This window comes from Myxocyprinus asiaticus, chromosome 5, assembly GCF_019703515.2.
Source record: "Myxocyprinus asiaticus isolate MX2 ecotype Aquarium Trade chromosome 5, UBuf_Myxa_2, whole genome shotgun sequence".
In the NCBI taxonomy this organism is placed as follows: domain Eukaryota; kingdom Metazoa; phylum Chordata; class Actinopteri; order Cypriniformes; family Catostomidae; genus Myxocyprinus; species Myxocyprinus asiaticus.
The window spans coordinates 36,827,877-36,840,547 of NC_059348.1; the positions used below are offsets into that span (position 1 = coordinate 36,827,877).

At 36.1% G+C, this 12,671-nt stretch overlaps 1 protein-coding gene across 2 annotated transcripts in view; it reads right to left on the reverse strand.

Moving 5' to 3' along the window:
* Positions 1-321: 321 nt before the first annotated feature.
* Positions 322-12,671, reverse strand: part of brinp2 (bone morphogenetic protein/retinoic acid inducible neural-specific 2) — a 138,137-nt gene continuing 125,787 nt past the window's right edge. For both annotated transcript variants that reach the window (XM_051698739.1, XM_051698740.1), the window contains 2 exons: positions 9,092-9,314; positions 322-5,343 (listed from right to left, as the gene is read on the reverse strand). In XM_051698739.1, the coding sequence (XP_051554699.1) occupies positions 4,224-5,343; positions 9,092-9,314 (1,343 nt within the window). In that variant the 3' untranslated portion in view covers positions 322-4,223. The remainder of the gene's footprint in view (positions 5,344-9,091; positions 9,315-12,671) is intronic.

Consider the following 12,671-nt stretch of genomic DNA (forward strand, 5'->3'; position numbering starts at 1 on the left):
AGACTTCATGGGGGGAAAGGATTGTTTCATCCTTTTATTAATCATATAAGACATTTACATCTTGTTAAAACATTGAGTGAGTGAGAGAGAGAGAGGGGGGGGGGGGGGGGGGATGGTTTAAAGAGTATAAAGAAAATGTTTCATTTCATGGCCTGCCCATATCAGGCTCTGTACAGAATCATGAACACCATATACAGATACAGAATTCCTATCTCCTATCAACCAAGATCATGCTGGCACCTCATGCTCTTTACTGAGCTATATTGTCTCTCATAGAATTTAATGCAGTCAAACTATTTACATTAAGCACTTTGGTTCTGGACATTGATACCTCTCTCTCAAAAAAAAAAAAAAAAAAAAAAGGCAAGCATACAGTGACAAAAGTCATTCATAAAAAGGTATGAATGTCTTTGCATTATTTAATATATATCAAACCATGTGGCATTTGTTTTAAAGAAATATCGCATAAACACTCTTTTCAAGCAGAATATTTCACTCAAAAAAGGTTTGTTTTCAAATGGAAAAAACAGATATATTGTTTAAAATTAAGAATAAAAGTATTTTTACACTTTCTGGTTGCCAAACTTTGTGGAACACGTACAACATGTGATAAACTACACCTGTGGTTACTCTGCTAGGACACTGTGTGAAGGGGAACTGACTTCATACATCTGCTAAAAGTCACCATGAGACAAGTTGGTTAAAAGTCATTGCCAAAAAAAAAAAAAACTCACAAAAGTTAGTTCTGCATCATTTGTTTGCAGAGGCCACATAGTTTGAAATGTTGTTATCTAATGCAATAACATTCAGACAATTTTGTGTGGCTTAAGTGTCCAAAATGTCAAAATGTTTTTGGGGCAGCTTTATGTCCCACTCGGGCGATGCATAGAGGCTCAAGGCATGACAGTAGACTGACCCCACTGATGTAACTTGAAGATTATTCATAAAATTGTAGCATGTACAGGCATAAAGATTTGAGTAAAAAAAAAAAAAGGAAAATTGATTAAAAAAAAAATTAACCCGTTTGGAAAATGGTAATGCATTTGAGAAACATCAGAGATGGACAAAATTTCTGTCAGTTGATGTTTACAGCATGGTAAAGCTCTCTGCAATGCAGCATTCATGTAGATAAACTGTACGTGTCTGGCTTTCTGCAGTGCAAAGTTGAGAAGCGCATTAAAATAAAGTTTAAAGACTGGGCAGGAAAAGTTGTTTGCAACAAGAATCTAGACAATTTAAGAGGTTTCTGAGGATTCTGAGTTCACAAATTTTTAAGTGCCCTCAGTGACTAGTAGGACACCAAGAGACATCTCAAAACTCCAAGAGCTGTATTAATTTGACAACATGCCATTTTGTTTCAGAGCATGCTTAGTAAATAACTACAGGCTGAAATAAAAAAAAAAAAATGCCAAAAAATAATAGTTTTGCTACTGTACATTAGTGCACATTAGAGGATTTCTTTTTTTTTATTTATTTCAAAGTATGCTAATGAAGGCTGGTTTTCAAAAATGTTCATGGAATCAGAAAAAAAAAAAAAAATCTGTTTTTAAGTAATTCAAACAGCGTGCTGAGAGAGCCTAAAAGTATGCCACGCTTGACACGTTTCTACAAAAGCATAATCTCTTGTATCTGAGGTGGAACACAAAACAAAATTTTCACGCTTGGTAAAATCCCAAAGAAATAAATACAAGGTAACTTGCAACTGTTACAGTAATGAATGTGAGAGTTTTGTCTGGCCTATTTTGAAAGAAAAATGCAAATGTTTTCAATGAAAACCAGAGTACAGGGTAACATTTTGAAGTGTTAGTTAACATTAAATGTGCTCTGTATAAAGTAAAATTTAATAGTAAAACTACACCATCATTTAAAAGATGTTTGGATTAGCTATATTGTATGTTCCGTTTAACACGTATATCTTTTTATAATAATGTATTGGCCCAAAATTCATATTTCACACAATGACACAATGTACAATATAGTGAATTTTCATATGAATATAAATATTTCATTAGTAAGTCATTATCAAACATTTCAAAAGGCCTCTATAATGCTTAACAGATCATTTGTTAATTAATACACATTTAAAATGTTAGGAAATGTTCAAATAGTAAAGAAACTACAGTATGATTCATACAGTATATTCTCATATATTCATATTTGAATATTCATGAACTAACAATCTGCTAAGTATTATAGAATGTTTATGACTTACCATTGAAAGTTATTAAAGGTGTTATCCATAAATACATTGCAGCTTTTAGCAGTGCAACCATTGTAAATCATGGAATACTGACATATTCCAATTGTGTATGCATTCTTAATATAGAGGATGCAAGTTTACACAGGGCCTCTGTAATTGATTAGATGCCCTTCACTGTCTTGACGATTTGTTGATGGGCAAAAACTGATTTCTGTGTTCTACATTAAGATAAACAACTCACATTTAGACTCCATGTTATTTCCATCTTATTAGTTTAGTGAGCATTTTATTTTTCCTTGCAGTTCAGCACGGATCCAGATATATTGTGACAGAGTATGTGAAGGTCCTACAGCTCTATATGACAACCGCATAAATTGCACTTTTTTATTCTTCCCCCCCCCCCACTGTAAAAGTTGCTCATCATATATAGAGTCATTCATCTTATCCTGACAGACAACTGGTAGTTTTTTTATGTAGCTGGATATATGCAATTTTCACAGATATTTCTAGACATTCCAGTTTTAAATAATAAGGAGTAATAAACACTCAGTGTTGACAAGGGCTATAATTATCTGGTTGATTGTGTTGACAAATTCCACAGCCCAAGTAATGTAATCAAGAACACTTAAGTGGTACATGTACGGTTATTAAATTCTGAGAGAAAATAATTGCCCCGAGATGCAGATATACTAAAATGAATTCATGTATTATAGTTATTCTCTGTCACATCATTATATATGTCTATGTGTAGTAGAAAAGTAGGGAAATGGAAAACAAAGATATTGAATCGGGAAATGTAAATGTAACTCTGTTTTTGCACATAATGACACATAATGTACTCCTCATATAATACTTCAATTAAAACGAACATTTACAGATTAGAGGTCACTGTAATTCAAATCAGAATTTAATAAAGCGCGAGAAAAAAAAGAATAGAATAGAAGAGAAAGAGGGACATACAGCCAAGTGTGCTTTGATATAAGAACAGAGATTTCACTTCATAAGGCAATTGTTTTGTGTTGAAGTGTTGTTTGGTCTTTGCACTTTAAAAAAAGTACAAATACAGGTGTAAATCTGTATATATCCAAGAAGCAATGGAAGCTTTTCATGTCTTGAATGAGATGGAGCAATATTTACAAAGCTGTCCACAAACCTTTTCAAAACAATATTGAAAGAATGTTATCTTAAGGTTACCTCAAAAGAGATTTCAATGAACATAAAAAAAAAAAAAAAAAAAAAAACAGCAAGAAATTTTGCCATTCAATTTGCTTTCATGTTTGCCTTTTGGTTTAGCCATATCTCTGAATACAAAGGAATTTCTATCCAACATTCTGGCAATTCAGTCCAACATTAAATACAGATATACAGATCTCACAATACAGGAGTTGTGACTGCAGATAAAATAGAAAAGCAAAGATTTAAATCTCTGTTGATTGTTATAACATTTGGGGCAGTGTGCTCCAAACCTTCAGATCAGAATGGAATCCTTATTATCGGTTCTCTGCTTTCATCTCAAATAATGCCATCACATCAACACAGAATACCTACAGCACCTGCAGTACATACTGCAGGTGCTAAGAAAGTATAGGTACAGTCAGGGGTGGACTGGGAAGAGAACTCCACTTCCGCATATTGCGAGTATATATTCTCAAATAAAATTTTCTCTTTCCATGTTTGCTCAGAATCATCTAGTAGGCAGCCTCCTTAAGTTAAATCCCCATTGTATCAAAGCGAATCTTTACTCAAAGACAGTTAGTAGTTTTGACAGTAGGCTACATCCACCCTTCTTCCACAAGGTTTTCCCAGTGAGGGAATATTCTGGCAATTCAGAAGCCCCATATGGTAAATGCTCCTATGCCAGTCACAATCAAAAATCCTGCATTGCATCCCTCCCAAAGGAGGATCGTTCAAAGATGCTCTCATCCACAAACATTTGCAAATACACTGACAATATATTTATTTTCCCTCTCTTTCATCACATACAAATACATTCACACACACAGGCCAAAATGTGTGATTTGAGCTAGCTGCACAGCTGGCTGAGTTCTGGCTCAGCAGAATTAGGCAGCTTGGCATTGAAACTCTGGAGTGCATCCCGTATGCGTACCACCTCACTGGATGAAAGCTTGAGCCTGTGCCTCAGCAGGCAGGAGAAGAGGTCCAGTGGCTGGGCTCCTGGTGGAGAGAGCCGGTTGATGCGGTCTCTCATCTCCAGAAGCATCAAGAAGGCTGCATCTTGTGAGCCCTGTGTGTAGGGGTAGTCCAACTGCAAGATCAGATCTTTGATCCCCTCTGGATCGAAGTGCATGCTGTATCCAAAGACCTTCAGGCTGTTGATTTTCATGTAGCCCAGGTTGGCTGAGTGGTCATCCAGATCGAGCGGTTCGTAAAAAAGGGTCTCGTTGACTGCGGGATCATCTGTAATGATACGACTACGAAGGTAAATGTGAACCGTCTCGAAGAAGGACTTCCACTTGCTGCCAAGACTGAGGGTCCAGTTATAGCACTGAAGTGAGGCATCCAATTTAGTTTTTTCCCAGTCTGGGAAGTCCTGCTGGTTAACAGGCATGAACCAGCTCTCCGAATGACTGCCCCCGAAGGGGTTGACGTAGATTGCAGGCACAGGTTCCAGTGTGCTGTTCTTGGTGGAACAGATCTGGAAAGAGATCCCCATCAACATGTGGATAAGGTTGGATTTGTTCTTGTTGCTCTTGAGGGTGAGCAGCATGCGTTTCCGCCATGCTGGGTTGAACCAGCTGCCGAGCCGCACATCATTGCTGATGTAGATTGCATGGACTTCCATGCGGCTATCAAGCCTCTGGAGGAGGTAATGCATCTCAGCATCAGGCATGTCAAATTCAAAGTTGACATAGTGGTCCAATGAGTTGGCAATGTTGGGGCGACAGGAGCCCATATGGAGGATGCTGCCTGGGAAGCATGTGCCACAGCGGGTAATGTTGTCTGGGGCACAGGACGAGCAGAGGTTCCCCTCACCCACCCTACATGGCACAGTGCCCTGGCAGAGAGTACGTTGCTCTGCAGCGCAGATGCAGCCCTGCAGTTCCTCTGAGAAGGTGCCATGCACACCATGCTCACTGCAGTACAGTAGAGACTGGGCTTTGTTTAGCCAAAACCCTAGAGTCCTGCAAGGGAAGGTGATAATTACAGACACGATTAGTTCCTACAAAATTAATGTCTAGGATTTGCTTATGAAGATGTAACTCAAAAGACTTCAAGGCTAAATTGACATGAAAAATTGTTTGACTAACATGTTAAAATTGTTCAGTCATGACTTTGCATTGGCCTTACATTTGTCTGTGGTAAATGAGGCATTCATTTCCTCTCACTGATTGATAAGAATATTAATCAAGTGCTGATGTCTGTTCCTTGACAAAGTCAAATCGTTCTTAACCAGTAAAGGAAGTGAGTTTTCAGAGCACTAAAGATGCATGTGTGGAGACAGCATTTTCTTTTCATTCTCTTTCATCCAATTTAGCAAGAGACGAGTCACTTAAATAAATGTTCTCCATTATCTTCCAACTCACTTCACTGCTGTTGACGCATACATCCATACATATATAAATAAAAACCCTCTCGTCATTTGCACTTTCTGTGTGCTGCTTCCCTGTGGGGTTCCATTTCATTAGGCTTTTCTTATGTCATGGACTATAGAGTCTATAAATACTCTTATACACTAATGTAACATGTATCTCATGTTGAAGATGATCATAAAAGCCTTAGATGACATTTCAAGTGGTTAAATAAACCTCTCAAAATTGAAGTTATGAACTGGTTATCTTTTCTAGTGAAGAAATAATGTGGTTTCAATACAAGTTAAACTCAGTCTACAGTATTTGTGGTATAATGTTGATTAATACAAACATTAATTTTGACTTGTTCTTCCTTTTCCTTAAAAATAAATAACTAAAAAAAATCTAGGTTTCAGTGAGGCACTTACAATGGAAGTTAGTTGGGCCAATCCATAAAGGTTAAAATACTCACTGTTACAAAAGTATTTGTGTGATAAAATCGCTTATTAGTCTTTTGTGTGGAGTTATATCCAATTTTACAGCTTTGTTGTCGTGACAGCACAACGTAACTTTCCAGCTCAAATAATACAAAAGTTTTAACAAAATAATTAATGTACAGGAGAAATACAGGCTGCTCTGGAAAAAGACGGTGTGGTTGTTTCAAGGATCACAATCCTTGTTGACCCCTCTCCAAACATAGCGCTTATGGTTGTGACCATAAAGCTCTATTTTGGTCTCGTCACTCCAAATTAAATGTGCCAGAAGCTGTGAGGCGTGTCAAGGTGTTGTCGGGCATATTGTAACTGGGCTTTTTTGTGGTATTGGCTTCTTTCTGGCAACTCGACCATGCAGCTCATTTTTGTTCAAGTATCGTCGTATTGTGCTCCTTGAAACAACCACACCGTCTTTTTCCAGAGCAGCCTGTATTTCTCCTCAGGTTACCTGTGGGTTTTTCTTTGTATCCCGAACAATTCTACCTGACCTTGGCTTGGTATCAAGAGATCCCTGAATGTTCCACTTCTTAATAAGTGATTGAACAGAACTGACTGGCATTTTCAAGGCTTTGGATATCTTTTTATATCCTTTTCCATCTTTATAAAGTTCCATTACCTTGTTATGAAGGTCTTTTGACAGTTCTTTTCTTCTCCCCATGGCTCAGTATCTAGCCTGCTCAGTGTATCCACTTGAGAGCTAACAAACTCATTGACCATTTATACACAGACACTAATTGCAATTTAAAAAGACACAGGTGTGGGAAATTAACCTTTAATTGCCATTTAAACCTGTGTGTGTCACCTTGTGTGTCTGTAACAAGGCCAAACATTCAAGGGTATGTAAACTTTTGATCAGGGCCATTTGGGTGATTTCTGTTATCATTATGATTTAAAAAGGAGCCAAACAACTATGTGATAATAAATGGCTTCATATGATCACTATCCTTAAATAAAAGACAATTTTTTGCATGATCAGTCATATTTTCAAAATCAATGCCAAAATTTCACAATTTCTGCCAGGGTATGCAAACTTTTGAGCACAACTGTAAGTGCTTTCATAAAATTATAAGCTTCACATGTCTGCCTTCAAATCCTCCAAAAATTGGCCCCATTCAGTGGGTGCCTTACTGCAACCTCTTTTTTGCATTTTTAAAGAAAAGAAGGGATGAGTCAATTATTAATTAATTATTTTGATGTTAAAATTATTTTGTCTCAGCTTAATATACAGAAACAACTATACAGTATGTAAGCTATTTTTAAGTTGATTTCCCCAAAAAGTATAAACACTGTGGTGCTATGAAAACATTGCTCTGTTTTTTAAGCATCCTGACCAATCTGACCAGCCTGCAACATTTACTCAACCAATGGTGTGAGTTTGGGGCAGGACTATCCATTTGTCCAACTAATGCAAGACATGGTAAGTTGTTAGAAAACCTGTTTGAACACTCATCATTTTTGCAAATCTGACACCAGTGGCTAAATGTCTAAAAAAGTATTCCAGTCTCAGATTGGTTGAGCTCTGCTGTGTTTTTCCCCTGTGCTGTTACTTACACAGCAGACACAGGTGAGAGCAGTCAGAATGGAGGGAAAGTCGTCACCCTGGAGGATGCTAACTACAACCTGTCACTTGTGTGGAGCTCTTTATTATAATGTGTCCAAACTGACCACTCTTCTGAAAAGTCTATCTATACAGAAGCCAGGAGGGTAAATGTTGCCTCTCTCTTAAATCCTTCAGCTTCCTTCCTCATTTCGTGTCTCCCATGATTTCATATATCTGACCATATAGTGCCATTTTTTTTTATTTTTTTTTCACAGAGTCAAATACCAAATACATGCCCTATAACAACAACAGCTGAACCATGTAATTGAGTTGCTTCAGTGCCTCTTAGCCATGCTCTAAATAAACTAAACAATGTGGAATAAACTGAGAGGAAACACACCAACTCTCCTATAGGCACAGATGTACAAAGAGGTATGTATCTACTCTATGCAAGTAGCTCATGTGGTATATAAAATCTCATGACCAGTAGAAAAAAGTATAACCTCCTGCAGACGCTTCAGACCACTGTTTAGTTTAAATGTATCCATAGAAGATTAGAGCTATTATGGTAAATAGGTCAGACACTGGTGGAATCCAAATGCACTAGGCTAACGCATTATTAGTAACTTTAAAATAATGTCGGTAAAGTATGAAATTAAATCTGAGTGCTTCTGTGGAATTCAGTAGTCCACTGACAAAAAGCTAAATCTGAGTGTTGCCTTAGAGCAGCAGTGGATTTGCTTTGCCCTGGAACTCGTGGGTGCAGCCGACATAAAATCTGCCATTGTCATGACAAATAAAACATTAAAAAAAATTAATAAATAAATAAAATACATTGCATGATAGATCGTTTCTTGTGAGTGTGATGTCCTATGATTGTGGGATTTGATTCATGTCATTGTATGCAAACTATGTAAAAAGGAAATAAATGCCTGATAGTCAAGCATGGCATATTTATTATATAGGAAATAGAATCTTAGTAATGCAAAAGTAATGTAATTCAATGTGTTACTTTCCCTGAAAAGTAAGTAACTATTACGTAAATAGTTACTTTTTAGTATAAGTAAACCAATATTGTAACACGTTACTTTTCAAAGCAATTTTCCCCAATACTGGTAATTAACTGTGTACTGTGATGGAACTGTAGGTTAAAAAAGGTTCGGTCTACAATCAAGTGCATGATGCTTAAATACTATGCACTATCAAGCACTTCTTGTTCCAACAAACAGATATCTATCAGATGTCCATCTAACAGATATCTAAATTATGTATACAGTTATTATACATAATAACTGGGGGGGCGGCTTGTTCATCATGTGGCCTTTACCTTTCTTTCGTCAGGCTGATCTTTGGCTGTGTGGGACAGCGCTTGCTGAGAGCAAAGAGCTTGCGAACTATTTTGATGGCTTTGCCAAGCACCACCTTAGTGCTCGCCTCCAGCAGACTATAGCGTCTCTGCAGGACCAGATCTGACGTCCAGAACTTTAAGATGGCAGAGGTGTTTAAAAACTGGTCCGTTGGCAATTTCTTGAGAAAGGCCTTGAACTCATCTAAAAAAATAAATAAAAAAAAAAAAAACACAGAAAGACAGAGACAAAGGTTATTGTGGTGTGAAAGTTTGAAGAGAGGGAATATTCTATATTGAGCTGTTATAAGCTTTGAATCTAGTGAGATGAGAGAACATGAGATTGGTTCATGATATGAGTACATTGTAGGGAATCTGTATATTAATTATTGAGCGGCTGACTGTGGGTGTTATAAAAATGCAGTAGTGACAATAACTGTGAAATGTGATGGTGTAAACCATATTCAAATAATATAATTGATAAATACCATAAAAACAACCTATTCATTCCATGTATTCAATATTCTATGAACCTCAAAAGAATCATAAACATCAATGCACATTTAAAATTGTTCATACGTAAAAGGGAAAAAGGTTTACAATTTAGATGCTGTCAGTACAGTGTCTATTCAAACACACTTAAACCACACACAAATACCTTAGAATACTAATGAGATCACCTTGAACATTTTTAGCAAAATTGACAAACACCTTCCACTGCAAATGTTATACAAGCTGGAACAGCAAAACATTAGGGACATAATTAAATTCGAGTTTTATAAAGTAGAAACCTGTTTAAAATCCAAAGGCCACTTAAAAAAGTAATTAGCATTTCTCAAAACTGAGAAAAATGAAGACATTTGTGTAAAGCTGAAGAAATCCAATCCCTGGTGTTTCTCCTTGTGAGGCCATGGAGAAGAGACTCTACTGGTGTCCCAGGCCATTACAATGTGCAATGTGCACCCCTGATGTCCCAGACCATTACATTGTGCAATGATCCTTTGAACACTGAGCCCAGAGGCTCCCACTGATAAGACTAAATCAGAGGAATAACATTAGCATTGGTTCAGACTGTCACTTAAGCTCAGTTGAACTGCTGTTCTGCTCTTACAACGTCCCTGTTCCAAAGACATCTTTTTCTTCTGTCATTTCATCTATGCGTGTGTCTCCATTTGACTCTGAAATAGGGCTACAACTAATGACTAATTGATAATTAATTAATCTAACGATTATTAGAACTATTATTCGACTATTCTGCGATTATTGCAACAATTAATAACTAGCTCTTAACCGATTATTCAGCTTGTGCCCGACTTAAATGTTGTATTAAATGTGCTTACTAACAATAAAGAGGACAAAATCATATTTTAAAAACACCTCTTAATGGCATTCACTGAATTAAAAAGTTAATTCAGTAAAGAAATTCACTGCAAAAAATCATATTGTTTTCAAGTGTTTTTGTCTTGTTTTCCATTTAAAATTGTCTAAAAATCCTTAAAACAAGATACATTTACTTGAGAAGCAACATATAGGATATTTAGACTTGCTTTAAGAGAATGTATCTTAAATATAAGTGTACTTTGTATATAAGTGTATTTGGTTGGTTATACTTCTGCAAATGCAGTAAAGACAAAATCTACTTATATTCAAGATCTATTCTCTAAAAGCAAGTCTAAATATTTTATATGCTGCTTCTCAGGTGAATGCATCTTTTTTTTAAAGGATTTTTAGATATTTTAAAATATTTGTATTTTTAATATTATATTCAACATACTTAGATAATTATTTTTTAAATTTTTTAATGTATGTTGTTTTAAAGGAGTTTTAGATATTTATATTGGAAAACAAGCCAAAACAAAACCTTTTTTTTTTGCAGTGTATAATGGGGTGAAGACTACCCTCTCTCACATTTCTGTTCTCTTCAATCCATCTTTAACTCACAAAAAAACAAACTCTCTCTTATTAAAGAAGCTGCGTATTGCCAATTTTCTTCACAATAAGAAATGCACAGTGACATATATTATGACTCAACAAGTCACGAGCCATCACGTTATAATCTAGCTGCAGCAAGCGCGCGTGCTCAAGGTATGAACGTCTCCGCGACGGAGTGTGCATCAGCTGGGTGCAGTTTCAATCTCTTCCCCTTAGATCGGGACATAGTTCACACAACTCATTGAAGAGGAGCTGACTGCACAGAGAAATGCCAGTTTCGGAGTTTGTAGTTATTTACATGATCTGCTTCCATTTTATTTGAACTTTAATAAGCTATAAAGCATTAAATATAACTGCATTTAAGATGTAATGCCGGGGTTTTTCCCTTGAAGATAATTGACATGCAAGTTTTGCTTCAGCAGAGTGGTAGCTCCAGCTTCACTTATTCCACAATGAGAGTGCTTCTGTATTTACTTAATTTGTATTTTTGCTTTATAATTCCCTCATACTTTGTAATCTACATCACCTGAAGCTATTTGGAAAGTTTAGAGTGCATCTGGACTGTGAGCTGTATAATTCTTCCTCTCTTCAGTCAGGCGTGAACTGCAGTGCTGCTCTCGTGCATCATCATTAGAGTTTAATGTGATCTCATGTTACGTTAAATTAGATCAAATGACTATTCGACAACTAAACTTTTTGTCGACAATTTTTTATTGTCAACGTTGTTGATAATGTTGACTAATCATTTCAGCCTTACTCTGAAAGCAAAAGAAAAGGCTACAGTGACCAGTGTAACAACATAATTGTATGACACTTAACAGGGTTGTCAATCAGCGCATAATCACGTTGATAGCTAATGTGATGTTGGCTATATAAAACTTGAAGAGTGAACTAAAAATATTTAGCAAGTGTTAGTAGCATGATATCTTTTATGATAGCTTCTATTATTAAAGCATTTTCCATGAATCATTGGTAATGCATTACAATATGGTTCTGTATGGTAACGTTAGTTAACCCTTAGATGCATGGTAATTTTCTCAAACACTCTTACATATTCGGGTCTTTAAAGACCCTGGCACTTATATCTACAAAAATTGATGTACAAAATGCCCAGATAGTGTAAAATTTGTAAAATATTTTCAAGACAATTAGAAAACAATAAATTAAAATATATTTTGATATATTTTTATGTTTTATTTTTCATAAATTAAAGAGAAATTCAACGAATCGGACAATTCAAGAACAGGATTCACCAGTTTCACACTGAAATTTCATGAGATACAACTGGGTGTCAAACACATATTGAGCTACACATAACACATAATCTACACATGTGTAATGTATGTGTAACTTCTGTGTAGCTTATGTGTATCTTATGTGTATTTTCTCAGGCACTTATTGAGTCTAAATATATGCACAACTTACATTATTTCAGTAGTACACCCAAATGACAATAGTCATATCACACGTTTCATATGTTGTACTTGCTATAAGTTTACTTCGATGTTGTTTCTTCGTCAAATAGCAATGCAAAATGTAAAGCAAGTCAATCACTGAAACATCAGCGCCACCTTGAGTAAGAAATAACCTGTATAATATGCATGTGTGTACACATGTAAAATACAGATAA